The following is a 14694-nucleotide window of genomic DNA, read 5'->3' as shown; positions in this document are numbered from 1 at the left end:
ACAGAGTTTGGTTCCTTGTCCATTGGAATCTTCCAAGTATGAATTTACATTTTTTGGGCCCAGATGATCAGTGAGAATGGGATGGAACAGGGGCCTTTTAGGATCTCTGCTTAAGGCACTGTAACTTCATCCCCTGAATGTAAACTGGGAAGAGCAGAATTATTGCTATTACTGCTGTTACAGAATTATCTGTTACAGCTAAACAGATTATTTGTGATTGTGCCAAAAAAGGCTTTCTGTAGGGGAGGGCTGTAAGGCCATCCCTGCAACATGACTTTTGTGTTGTGTGCAGCACTGAGTCCTGTCAGGCTTGGGTTTTTCTCTATTATGACAGTAATTCTATTTATTTTTCTCTTTTCAGCTGTCTTCCCCTTTTAGCTAACAAGTAAACATGCATGTTTGTGAGTGTGCTACATGATATGTGTGAGGGGCAGATGGTTTGAGTTTACCTGGCCTTGGTGAGCCTCCTGACCTGCCCTGTGCTTGCTTGCTTGGGGGTTTTATACTGAGGATTTTGAGTTTGTCTGCATCCAACACAGAGGGTTGCAGCTCTTGCAGGGGTTTGAGGGAAGGGAATCTCTGCAACAGAAATCAAAACTTTAGAGGGAACCAGCCACTAACTTGCAACGATGTCAGAAGTGGCTCCTCTTCCCATTTGCTATGGTATACCTTAAAAGTAACTACCAAAAACAAGATTGTGCATCCCATGACTGAACTGGCAGCTTGGATTTTCAAGAAGAGGACATTTGTAGCAAGGGGAAAGGGATTCCTTGCCCTTATTTTTCTCCTTAGCTCTTCTTCTGCACAGTATTTTGTGGTGGAAGCATTTGTGTGCATTAAATGTGTTTCCCTCAACAATGTGGTTTTGCTGTTGTTAGTCCTGCAGTGAACTTGTGTGAATTTGTGTTGCTGTTTGTCTCTCTGTGGCAGCAAAGTATGGAATCATGAACTCAGGATTGTGACCTTTCTGCAAAATCAAGGGAGAGAGGTGGTAAATTGCAGAAGGGAACAGCTTTAACCAGACATAAATCTCCAGCAATATTAGCAGAAAAATTGAACAGTATAGGTCAAATAAATTGATTTTTGTATAAATATTCTCTGTTCCAGATTTGTGATGACAGGAAAATCTTTCTACATTTGACCTCTCTTCTAGTGCACTTATTTTGTGAGAAGTACCAAACACTGGAGCAAGGCAAACAATGCTTTGTGTTTAACAACAAAAACATGGATGGAGGCTGCTCAGTTTCCCACATTTCTCTAAAGCTCTTCAACCTTGACCTGGGTAAACATTTGTCTTGGACAAGTGCAAAGACATTCTGGTCTTCAGAACTAGACCCTACTTGCCCTTTACCACTACTGACATTTTCTGCAATGTTTTCAGGAGGAATAAATACAGTGATTTTTGCTACATACTGAAATACTGCATCAAATAGTGAGTTAGGGAAAAGCTAGAACAGATTAAAAGTGCTGCTTTAACAATGCTTCTAAGCCATGAAGCTGCCACTGGAAGGGCTGTGCTGAGCCCATCCCCTGTGGTGCCAGGGTGGCAGAGGCTTTGGTGAGCCTGTAGCAGTGAGGAGGGCCCAGGCTGAGCCCAGTGCAGTGCCTGGAGCTGTGGGAGCCCATTCCCCACCTTTAGCCATCCCCAGTGGCTCCAGGCTGAGCCCACACCAGTGCCTGGAGCTGTGGGAAGCCCATTCCCCACCTTTAGCCATCCCCAGTGGCCCCAGGCTGAGCCTGGAGCTGTGGGAGCCCATTCCCCACCTTTAGCCATCCCCAGTGGCTCAGGATTTGCTGAGTGCAGCTGGGCTCTTGTTTTGCTCTCAGGGGCACAGAAAGTGTGAGCTGTCCTGCCCCATGTCAGGCAGTTGCAAATGGAACAAACTGGGTGAAATGAGTAGGGCTGCTGGAGATGAACAGGCAGCTTCTGCAGTAAAATACAGATTCCTCTACCAAGAATAAAACTTGGGGGCTTTGCAATGATGATTTCAGCTACCTGTCTTGCTGGTGGAAAAGGTGAAGCAAAAGGGAAGGACTTTCAGAGCCCTTGAGTCAGGAGACTTGGAGGTCTTGGTGTCTGATCTCTTTTTATACAGCACCAAGATCTCCTGTTTGCTTTTTCTTCTGCAAAATTTAGCACCACCATCTTTGTGATGAAGTTTTTACCCTGGAAATAGGAATAAACTGGAGCTATGTACCTTGCACTAGTGCAGCCCAGAAAGGTAAATAACTTTTCCATCTGGGAATCCAGGGCCAAACAGCTGCTCTGAGGTTTTAAGGGTGGGCAGAAGCAGAGATAAGAATTGCAGTGAATATATTGCATCCATAGATTGGAAAAACTGTGTAAGGGAATGAAATCTGGCCAAAGACAGGGGATCAGCAAGGGCTTGGAGGGCAGAGTTCAGCCCCTGAGCTGAGCTCATCCAGAGCTGCACTTCATGTACTCATTATTGGCAGCTGTTCTCTAATCCCCCACGTGTATCCACGTGCATTTGGAGAAACTGGCTTCTGAGGAAAGCTGGAATTTTGACCTCACTATTAATCTATCTCTGTTTTGTTTTGTTTTGCTTTGCTTTTAATGAGCCACAGGCAAGGTCTTCTCCCTGTGACATATGTGGATAGTGTGCAAATTAGGACATTTTCCATTTTGCTTCATAAAAATTCCTGTGCTGGGATCACAGAATATCCTTTTGTATAGCCATGCTCATCTGCCAAGGCTAATTGTTAAGGTCTGCAAGCAGGGTTTTCAGAAAAGCAACTGGATTCTTGCTGCCTTGGCCTGTCTGAAATCCTGTCAAGCAAATAATGTGAACTCTTGCTCCATGCTCATTCTTTCTCCTCTGCTAAGTTTGGTTTTTTGTTTTTATTTGCTTTCTGCTATTATTTTCTTCTTGTAAGAGTTCAAATCCTCTCCTCTCCTGAGGGTGTACTTTTTGCTGAGTCAGTGCTGTTTTCCAGCAGTGTTTTCCCTCTGGCAGGTTCAGAAGTTGGGCATCCCCATTTGCTGTGCCCAGCAGAACACAGTGCAAGCTGCCAGCCTCCAAGAGGGGCAGCATCACTTTCTCCCTCAGGATTTATCCTGGCTCTGTTCTCTTTGTACTCGAGTGTGGTGGTGTTCACAGGGGTCCCAGGATGAGGGAAGAGATGAGAATCTTGACTCCATGCTTCAGAAGGCTGATTTATTATTTTATGATAGATATTATATTAAAAGAAAATGATAGATTAAAATTACACTAAAGAATAGAAGAAAGGATTTTATCAGAAGGTTAGTAAGGAATAGAAAGGAATGATAATAAAAATCTTGTGACTGATTAGAGAGTTTGACAGCTGGACTGTGATTGGTCATTAATTGAAAATAACTACTTGAGATTAATCAAAGATGCACCTGTTGCATTCCACAGCAGCAGATAACCATTGGTTACATTTTGTTTCTGAGGCCTCTCAGCTTCTCAGGAGAAAAGTCTTAGCAAAAGGATTTTTCATAAAATATATCTGTGGCACTTAAGGAAGGTTCTGTCCTGGCCTGGGAATTGCTGAGGAAAAGGTGCTTCAGATGAGCTTTACTTTTCCCTTAGGAATGGCCCCAGATGTTACTTTGATAAGTAAAGATTTTTTGTTTACTGCTCTATTTTCTGTGCTGTTTCTTGAGTCATTATAGTGGGGAATGCTCTTTATGCCTCCAGTTCCCAGTTAGGTTATCAGCTTTTGGGTTTGTATCATTTTCATTGCTCCTTCCATTCCCTGTGGTGGGTATAGAGGTGCCATTTGTGTGGCCTGAAGAGTTTATTTCACTTGAAACTAAAGAGCTTTCCTACCTGATGGTATTCCAGGCAAGTACTTTCTTTCCCTTGACATAATAAAGATTGGCCAATAATTTCTGCAAATTTCAGTGCTGGGCCTTGAGGTAACTTTTCCTACAGCTAGGAGAAGAATGAAGGCTTGTTCCTCCAACAATCTGGAATAATAATCTTTTGAACACTCTTCAAGCATTTCCAATACTCTGTGAAGCTCCAGTCAGTACATTTTCAGCATGATTTTGGACAAACTGATGAACACATCTTTTTGGAGGCTGACATCTCTTACATGTACCCTCTCTTGTTGGTTTTCACTGATTTTCAGGGTGTTCATGGGCTGGCATCATCCAATCACTCAAAGCCATCTGGTAACTTGGTTTTATAGCTGCAGTCTTAAAACTGTCTTTATAATCTAGAATACAGGAGCTCTTTTTCAGCCCTGTAGAAGTGGAGAAAGACCATTTTAAATGCTATTTGGCTTTGAGATTTTCCTTTTCTAATTATCCCATTAGCACATCGCATTTGTCTCATCGTTTTCCATAATTGCTAATAAATAAGATTATTTGTAAAGCTTCCACTGGAGCCCATTAGAATAGTTCTGGCAGAGATGAAATTCTCATTGTGTCAGTTCTGCTTCACAAAATCTTCAGGGCAGCTAAACTCATTATGTGCCAGACTTGAGCTTTCTTGTAATCTGTTGGCAGTTATTTAATATTTCAAAATGAACTCTTTCTATAGGTATTTTTCAAAGGAGAAACTTTTCTCTCAGAGAATGCTGCAGCAGTTGTGCTCAGCTGATTGTGTAGAATACATGAAATCCTTTTGTTTTCCTTTGTGCATCCAGATTTTACCCTGGTGACTGCAGCTCCTCCAGAATTGTACTCTGGCATAAATGCCATGGTTCTTTCCTCAAAAACAAATCATGGCTGCTGATTATGTGCCAGTAAACTTACCAAAATGTGTTTCTTTTATTTTTTTTTTCCTTATTTTTTTCAATAAAGTGTTTATTTTTGCAGCTTAGTTCCTCAGAGAGCAGTACAGGTCATGGGTTGCTCATCCCTTTTTGGAGATCTCTCAGCCATGTGATGCTCAGTGAGTGTAACCACATTTCAGCTGGTACAGAGATGACAGAGTGTGGGACTGGGGAGGTTTTTGTGAGCAGTGCCATTGTGGGAGTTGCTCAGGGATGAGCACAGCCTGTTGGTCACAGTGTTGGTCACTTTTAGTGCCAAAGCTCAGGAGGAGGAGGAGGATGGGGCTCACCCCTCTGCAGTTCATTGTGGGCAGCAGCTCAGGGAAAGCTCAATTTGAGGGTGTCCTGCTCTGCCTGGCTTTTCCTCATGGAGAGTTGTGTTCAAACTCAGCAGCAGCTCAGGAAAACAACATTTTCTTCCCTTCCTTGGAGTTCCCCATGGGTGACAAGCAGCTGTAAATCCAGGGGAGGGATTTGTGTTTGTTATGTGCTCTGCTTGTTCCTGCCACTGTGTGGAGGAGTGGGCAGAGGGGTCAGTCAGATCAAAGCTGATAATCCTGATGAATTATGTCACATTCTGCAACTCTGCAGCTTATGTCACTGCTTTTACTAGTTGGTGCACATTTCTGTGTTCCCTGAATTGGGAAGAAAACAAGGATTGCAGAGCCCTGTAGGTCAGAGGGTCGCATGCTCCAGGGGCTGCATCTGAAAACTGCAAAGGGAAATGTCCAAAAATTATTAATTTGGGGACACCACTGACTGCTGCAGATCATCAATGGATTCACACAATTGAATTTCAGGCAAACCATTCCAGCCCAAGGGTCAAATTATGAATAAATATAAGACAAAACACACCATCTGGTGAACCATCCTGATGGAACTGAATTAGTTTTTCAGGGGATCTCAAGGCTGGTTGAGTGGCTTCTCCATATTTCCCATTGCTCCTCACTAAATGGCACATGGAGAGCTCTTCCCTTGCCTCTCCCCATCACCTTTAACCCCTGAGTCACTCAGGGGGTGCTGTTTGCTCTGGGCTGTGCTGAGGGTTGTGCTGGAGTGGACAGGCTGTGCACCCAGGCAAGCACAGGGTAGAAATTCAGCATTTCAGCTCCCTCTGGTTCTGGCTGCACTGTGCCCTTTGCTCCTGGGGGTTTGCAGCCAACTCAGATCCCTGAGATGATTTCCTGCTTAATAACTTCTGCCCAAAGATAAAGAAGCAGAGCTGATGTGAAATGATTGTTGTACCATTTCTCCTTGTCTCAACACTTCATGATTTTGCTAGAAAATGACTGAAAAAAAATAAAAATGAGACAATTAGTCCAGAGCTCCCTGGCTTTAGCAGGTTGAGTTTGAGAGGGCTGAGAAAGCAGATGTTTTCTTTTAGGTGCTCCAGTCTGCAGATTTCAGTGTGTTCTTTTCTTAATGAATGGTTTTTACATTTGTACAGAAAATAGGACAGTCACATTTTTATAACACCAAAGAAATAAGTGGTGAGATGTGATTTTTCAAGTCTCAGGAAGAGTTTGTCCTTCCCAGTGTGTCTCAGAAAGGTGTTGCTGCTTTAGCCCTTGCTGATCACAGTGGAATCATTCAACCAGTACCAACAAAAATGATGAAAAAAATCCTTGGCAGGTGACAAAATATTTCTGCTTAGATACTGCTGTCTTGATGTATAGTGTATAATTTTTTTTTAATGTGATCACAAAATTAGAAACATCTCTGCAAATATATATTAAATTTTCTGAACAGTGAATTTTATTCTTCTTCTACATATATGGCAACTCTTAAGGTTGTATGACAAATTATTTCATCAAAAGCAGATTTTGTTCCATGGAGATGTTTGCTGCATTTCCTGGATTCCTATGAACTGACTCTCAGGCTCAGATTTTCAGCTTTGCCATGTGATGTCTGATGTCCCATTCCTCCCATAATGAAATAAAAATGAAATTAAAATTTTGGTGCCTCTTGCTCAGTGGTTTTGGGTCAAATACTCAAGCAGAGAACAGAAAATTAAAATGAAGAGAACTGTCTTGAGATGAAGTTCATGTTCAGGTATCCTGAATTTCCAGCACAGACAATCCTGAATTGCTCAGTGCCTGTTCCCAGCTCTGTGGGATGTGCTGGGGTCTTGCTCCATAATCCCTGGAGAATACTTGGAAAAGCTGCCCACAGCACCCTGGCTGCTGGGGCCTGTGCAGGGAAGGGCTGTGGAAACAGCAAGGACAGCACCCTGTCTGTTGGGCATTTGTGGCTAAATATCACTGCTGGTTATATACATATACATATATATATGGATATATATACACACATATACATACATATATATATATATATATATATATAAAATAGTATATTATTAACATGTTATTAATATATATTTACATATTATTTATTTGAGTGATTATAATTTATATATTATTTGTTTATATATTATTTACTTATTATATTATTAATATATATTATATAATTAATACACCTTTTATTATAGTTCTATTATATATATTAATATTATATGTATTTTATATTGTTTATGTAGAGATTTATATACACATATATATTACATATTTTATACATAATATATATTATATATGTATATATATATCTCTAGATAAATAAAATATATAAATATATAATATATATTATAATAATATGTAATATAATTATATATATATATAATATATATGTTTTATTTATTTATATATATATATGTGTAATATATATATTAGGTATACCTGTCCCTAATGCAGCTCCTGCACGCATTTCCCCAGAATTTGAAGTTATTTCTATTTTATTAGAAAATATTTTTATTCAGTTATTGCTATTTTATATACTTGCTTTTTTTAAGGTATATTTATATATGAGTAATTTCTATTATTAATATACTATTTATATATTATGTATTATATAATTAATACATATTTTATTATATTGTATATATTAAAAATATGTATTTTGATATATTTTATATATTATATATACAGATATATATATACACACATATATACATATATATATATTATCTATATAGCTGTCCCTAATGCAGCTCCTGCACCCATTTCCCCAGAATTTGAAGTTATTTCTATTTTATTAGAAAATAATTTTTTATTCAAAGTTATTTCTATTTTATATGCTTGCTTGCCTTTTTTTTTTAAAGGCGTATTTGACTTTGAGAAAGCTGTACCTTGCTTCCTTTTCATTTTAGGAATTTAAAAAGACACATTTCAGAACAGCATCTGGCTTTTTAAAATGTTTTTTTTACTCAGATATCTTAATTTATCTTTATTTATTGATAAAATATAAACATATGCCTTCAGTTGAAATGTAGTCTGCTATGTAAACAGCATTTCACTTTTTATCTTTTTTTAAACTTGAGATGTGCTTTACCTAAGATCTAAAAAATTGATACTGTTTTTGTGAAATACTGAAAAGCTGGGTTTGGGAGGCTGGGTTTTTGTTTATGATTTGCTTTTGGTTTTTTTTAAGTATCATAACTTAGCCTGATCAATCAATGGAATAACATTGGCCTGAGGCTTGGATGAAAATCCTGTCTGCACAAGTGTTCCCTGGGCTCCAGTGTAACAGTTACTTTCAGGAGTGCCCCAGTGACAATATTTTAATACAGCTTTCCTGGACATTCCTGCTGACATTTCTGGGTTTAGTTGGAATAAAGTACTAGAGCTGTAACCAGAGTTAACAATTCTGTACTACAATATTTCAGTTAAATTGCAGGTTATTAAATAAAGCAAGCCAATTCCTGATCTTACTTAATGTACATTTCCAGTAATTCAGGATCTGATGTCAACAAAAAAAAATGGTTTAGATAGTGCAAAGGAGTAAAATAATCAGATTATATTTCAGGAAATGTATAGTGTTTATTTCAAAGCATTTTAAGGTGGTACAGAGGTAGTAGAAAGCTCTGCAGGATGGTGCTTTGGGTCAGATGGACAAAAGGGCTGTTCCCAGTGAGGCTTTGGCTCTTGGCTGGGGGATTGCTCCCTTCTTGCTGGGGGTGCAGTTCTCCTGCAGTTCTCTGCCCTGTCTGCTCCTCCTCAGGAGCTGGAGCCCCTCTTGTCTGAAATCATCATCTCCTCTGAAATCACCATCTCTGAAATCACCATCTCTCAAATCACCATCTCTGGAATCACCATCTCTGAAATCACCATCTCTGAAATCACCATCTCCTGTGAAATCACCATCTCTGAAATCACCCTCTTGTCTGAAATCACCATCTCTGAAATCACCATCTCCTCTCAAATCACCATCTCTGAAATCACCATCTCTGAAATCACCATCTCTGAAATCACCCTCTTGTCTGAAATCACCATCTCTGAAATCACCATCTCCTCTCAAATCACCATCTCCTCTCAAATCACCATCTCTGAAATCACCATCTCCTCTCAAATCACCATCTCTGAAATCACCATCTCTGAAATCACCATCTCTGAAATCACCCTCTTGTCTGAAATCACCATCTCTGAAATCACCATCTCCTCTCAAATCACCATCTCCTCTCAAATCACCATCTCTGAAATCACCATCTCCTCTCAAATCACCATCTCCTCTCAAATCACCCTCTTGTCTGAAATCACCATCTCTGAAATCACCATCTCTGAAATCACCATCTCTGAAATCACCCTCTTGTCTGAAATCACCATCTCCTCTGAAATCACCCTCTTGTCTGAAATCACCATCTCTGAAATCACCATCTCCTCTCAAATCACCCTCTTGTCTGAAATCACCATCTCTGAAATCACCATCTCCTCTCAAATCACCCTCTTGTCTGAAATCACCATCTCTGAAATCACCATCTCCTCTGAAATCACCATCTCCTCTCAAATCACCCTCTTGTCTGAAATCACCCTCTTGTCTGAGATCACCATCTCTGAAATCACCATCTCCTCTGAAATCACCATCTCCTCTCAAATCACCATCTCCTCTCAAATCACCATCTCTGAAATCACCCTCTTGTCTGAAATCACCATCTCCTCTGAAATCACCATCTCTGAAATCACCCACTTGTCTGAAATCACCCTCTTGTCTGAAATCACCATCTCTGAAATCACCATCTCCTCTGAAATCACCATCTCCTCTCAAATCACCATCTCCTCTCAAATCACCATGTCTGAAATCACCCTCTTGTCTGAAATCACCATCTCCTCTCAAATCACCATCTCTGAAGTCACCCTCTTGTCTGAAATCACCCTCTTGTCTGAAATCACCATCTCCTCTGAAATCACCATCTCCTGCTTGCTCGGGATTGTTCCAGCAGGGATCTCCCAGGGAGAGCACACAGGACAGCACAGCTTGGAATCACATTTTTAGAAAATAAATTACACTCTATACATCACCAAGACAGCAGCATCTAAGCAGAAATATTTTGTCATCTGCCACACGTTTTTTCATCATTTCTGTTGGTACTGGTTGAACAATTCCACTATGATCAACAAGGGATAACACAGGTTATTATGGGAAAACCCAAGAGCTGCCTTTGTGCCCTGCAAGTCTTTTGCCTCCTTTTCCATCAGCTTTTTACCCCCTTCATGGGGAAGATCCCATCTGTTTCACCACTCTGGTTGCTTTTCTGGGCTTTTCCACTTGGGCAGACTGTTGTATTTGCAGGGGTCCCCAGTGAGGGGAGAGAATGATGCATCTGACTCCATCTTATCAAAGGGCTAATTAATTACTTTATTATGCTATATTATTTTATACTATATTACACTATGTTACATTACATCTAAACTGAATCTGCCAAGCACTCAACTGCACAGAACTGCCCAGAATCTGGTGACTGTCACCCAACAGTCCCCACACACACACACACCTGGGCCTGACAGGCCAAGGGAACAAAACCCCATCACTGTGGGTGAACAATCTCCATATTGCATTCTGCTGTGGCACAAACACAGGCACAGCAAAATTATAAGAACTGTTTCTCCTTTCACTGATGTTCAGAGAATGTGAAACCCAGCAATATTCTTGGGAAGAATTGTGCCTTGCTTTTCTGTGTGAAGAGAAATGTGGGGCTACACCAGACCAGAGCTGGGCCAGTGAGAGAAATGGTTGAGAGCAGTCTGCTGTTGCTCAGGAAAGCAGGATTGGACAGAGGGAATTGCTGTGTGTGGCCCATGCCTGGGGAGGGCCAGCACAGGTGAGGCTCCCTGGGGCTCTGGGGAGCAGCAGCTGCTGCTGTGCAGAGTCCCCAGAGAGTTTGTCCCCCACGTCCCCACTGCTCTGGCTAGAGCACTCCAATTCACACTTTGATTATCAATCTTTTTCAAATCCCATCCCCCTTTCATTGGAATTTATTTCAATCTGATAAAACATCATTTCTGTCTGAAATGCCCCAAGTTTCTGCAATAACCTAAGAGTGAATTTTTGGAAGCTATCAGCTTTGACTGCTGCATGGAAAAACTTGAGAATGTTAGTTACAAAGGTTCAAATATTAAATTATGAATGAAACAAACCTCTCCATGGTTTATGAAATTGCTGTTGGTTCATGACTTGAATAGTTTAAAGTGGTAAATGATACTGCAAGAAACTGGGACTTTTATTCTGGTTGGTGTATTTTAAAACATAAATATTTATAATAAATTTCATTCCCATCTGCAAAGCATTTTCTTTTTGTAAGTCCCCTGTAATATGATTCTTGATTCTATGGATGCGGTTCCACTCACTGATCTGTTATTTCTTCTGTTTTTCAGTTACACCAGCAGAGTTGTTTCCAATGGACTGAAAGCACAAATTAATAATCCAGAGCTGAAAGTCAGAGGATTGGACCCACTCATCAAAAATTTAATTGATAAACTTCAGCACTTTAATCAAGTAAGTTATTTTTCCAAGATAAAAGCATTTTATTATGGAACTGAAGGTAAAATCTCCAGGTGGAGATTGATATTGATATTCCATCATCATATTGCACCTTGCAGGACTGCAGGCCTGAGGTGGCTGTGGTGTGGGTTTGGCTAAAGGCAGCTGCAGATGCCATGGTCCCAGCTGGGCTGTGAGCTCCAGGGAGGCAGAATTGCCTGGAAATTGCTGCCCCAGGAGCAGGGAGCTCCTGCTGCAATTCCCTGGGCCTGGGCTGCAGCTGCTCCTGCTGGGCACTCCTGCCCTGGGCACTGCCCTCTGCTCGTGCAGCTCCTGCTCCTCAGGGGGATTGAGCCCCTTTCTGACCCAGAGGGGTTTTATGCACTCTTATTCCATTTTCAGTCTCATGTGAAGGGTGAGACATTACAGTTGTTATCATTCACACCATCACTAGCAGAAGCCAGCTGTTTCCTAATTACATTATAAGTGTTTCTTGGACTATCAGCTTTTGCCACACCATGCTGTAAATGTCTTAATCATCTAAAATTACTCTTTGTGGATCCTACTACAATGCTTCTTTCATAGTTCTGTTTCTCTAAAGTATCCAGTCTTATTTACAAGGCCATCCTTTGAAAATTACTTCGAGTTCCATTTCTCTGTCAATAGTGTCTGTCCTATTCCATGGCATTTCTAAATCAGCATTTCTTACCTCAAGGTTTGCATACACATACACACTATGTGAGCCTGCTGTCAAGCTTTGAAAATTCTCTACAAATCCATTTCCCACCCTCAGGGGTGTAGATACCAACAGATCAAACCCAAAATGAGCCTGTGAGGGTGTGACAACCATACTGGAAATGCTGAAGTCAGGACACAGGGTGCTCCAAAGATGAATTCACCTTGCCCCTAGAAAAACATTTCCTTCACAGGCCTTCTTCTACCCAAAAGGACAGGTAACCTGTGGGTTTGTCAGAGATGTGGTTAAGCTGTGCCTGCCTCTGCCATCTCTGTGGGTCCCACAGTGGCATTGGAATAAATCACATGGGACTCTGTGGGGTTTGCAAGGTCCCCAGGACAAGGTGAAGAGATGAGGAATCTGACTCCATGTTCTCAGTAGACTGATTTGTTATTTTATAATACATTATATTATAGAATGCTATACTAAAACTATACTAAAGAAAGAGAAAGATACTTACAGAAGGTTTAACAAGAATGAATAATAAAAACTTGTCACTGACTCCTCAAAGTCCAGCACAGCTGATGGTGATTGGTCATTAATTAAAAACAATTCACATGGAACCAATCAAGCATTACATTCACCTGTTGGTAAACAATGTCCAGGCCACATTCCAAAGCAGCAAACCCAGGAGAATCAGATAATTATTATTTACATTTTTCTCTGAGGCTTCTCAGCTTCCCAGTGGAAGAAATCCTGGCAAAGGGATTTTTCAGAAAATACCACAGTGACAGGACTCCATTTTCTTCATGGTGGAAAAAGCTGAGTTTATTAAAAGCCACACACTTTAATAGACAGTTATGATACAGGGGGACCTGGTTGGTCCTCAGTCAATATCCCTCACACCAGTGGCTCATTAGACACACCACCCTCATTAAACATTCCTAGGAGAAAACTGCAAAGATTAAGAATTGGTTTAATTCCTTCTCTGGTGTGGTGGTGTTCACAGGGGTCCCAGGACGAGGGAAGAGATGAGAATCTTGACTCCATGTTTCAGAAGGCTGATTTATTATTTTATGATAGATATTATATTAAAAGAAAATGATAGATTAAAACTCTACTAAAAGAATAGAAGGCAGGATTTCATCAGAAGGCTAGGAAGGAATAGAAAGGAATGGAATGAAATTTTGTGACTGACCAGAGAGTCTGAGCCAGCTGACTGTGATTGGCCATTAATTAGAAACAACCCCATGAGCCCAATCCCAGATGCCCCTGTTGCATTCCACAGCAGCAGATAACCATTGGTTACATTTAATTTCTGAGCCTTCTCAGCTTCTCAGGAGAAAAGATCCTAGCCAAAGGATTTTCCATGAAATATGTGTGTGACACTCTGGATTTCCCAAAGCTTCCCAGAGCAGTGCCTGGGGTGTTGGTCTGACTCTCCTGTCTGAGCAGTTGTCAGCTGTGGCACTGCTGGTGCTGCTGCCATCCCCGGAGCTCAGGGTGGTCCCTGTGCCTGAGCAGCTCTGGATGGATTTACAGGATTGATTTTCATTTAGAGCAGGCATGTTCTGCTGCCAGCCTGCAGGGATGCTCTCAGCAGAGCTGTGTGCACATCAGTCTGCTCATCACCTTCCACTGTTAAAGAGGGTGGGGATAGGAATAGTGGGGAACACCCTGGTGGGTGTGCAGGAGAGGAGGCAGAATAATCTGCACAGGTAAAACTGGCGGGAGTTGCTCAGAGAGGATCTGGGAGGTTGTTAAAGCTGTGACTGAGAGTCAGGAATTTCTCTATTTGCACCTAAAAAAATGCTCCTTACCTCTCATCAAGCAAATCTATAAATCCATAATCTAAGCTGTAATTAGTGGTTTTGTTAAATCTTGCTGGTCTCTAATATTCTCCTGTTCTGAAGGCTGCAGTTTAGGGATGCTTTGTATTTGATTTAACTCACCGTGGGGGATTACAACCAGTCTGGTGCAGTGCTTAATATTGCACTGAAATAGGCATTATGTGGTCAGATTGATGAAAAGGATAATTCATTATTTATCTGTCTTTGCATGTTCTAAAGTAGGGTGTTAATTTACTTTATAAATATTAGATATATCCATCTGTGTAATAGTGCTCTATAAACACTGACAATAGGAAATAGTTAGAAATAGATTAAATCAAAAGTAGTTGTGTATTGGAAATTCTATTTCTTTGTCTGCTGTAGAAAAATAAAAATCTGCCTGGTCTGAGCTGCATACCAATTTTCTTAAATTACATACACTTTAAAACCAGTCTCAGAAAGCACTTTTTGGCCAGCAGAATTAAAATCCAGCTCTTGGCTCTGTCTGTAAGTTGCAGGTGTTGCTTTTTGGTACTTGTAACAGTTTCAGGAGAATATCTTCTTTAAGTGAATGTAACTCCCATCAGATTGAGGTGCTTAGCAAGAATGGATTCC

General features: G+C 40.7%; 1 protein-coding gene across 2 annotated transcripts in view; it reads left to right on the top strand.

Annotated features, from left to right (window-relative positions):
• Positions 1-14694, top strand: part of LOC129124603 (glypican-5-like) — a 378241-nt gene that overhangs the window by 201864 nt on the left and 161683 nt on the right. For both annotated transcript variants that reach the window (XM_077183633.1, XM_054639664.2), the window contains one exon: positions 11469-11589. In XM_077183633.1, the coding sequence (XP_077039748.1) occupies positions 11469-11589 (121 nt within the window). The remainder of the gene's footprint in view (positions 1-11468; positions 11590-14694) is intronic.

This window comes from Agelaius phoeniceus, chromosome 10, assembly GCF_051311805.1.
Source record: "Agelaius phoeniceus isolate bAgePho1 chromosome 10, bAgePho1.hap1, whole genome shotgun sequence".
Classification (NCBI taxonomy): domain Eukaryota; kingdom Metazoa; phylum Chordata; class Aves; order Passeriformes; family Icteridae; genus Agelaius; species Agelaius phoeniceus.
This window is presented reverse-complemented; position numbering and strand designations above follow the sequence as displayed.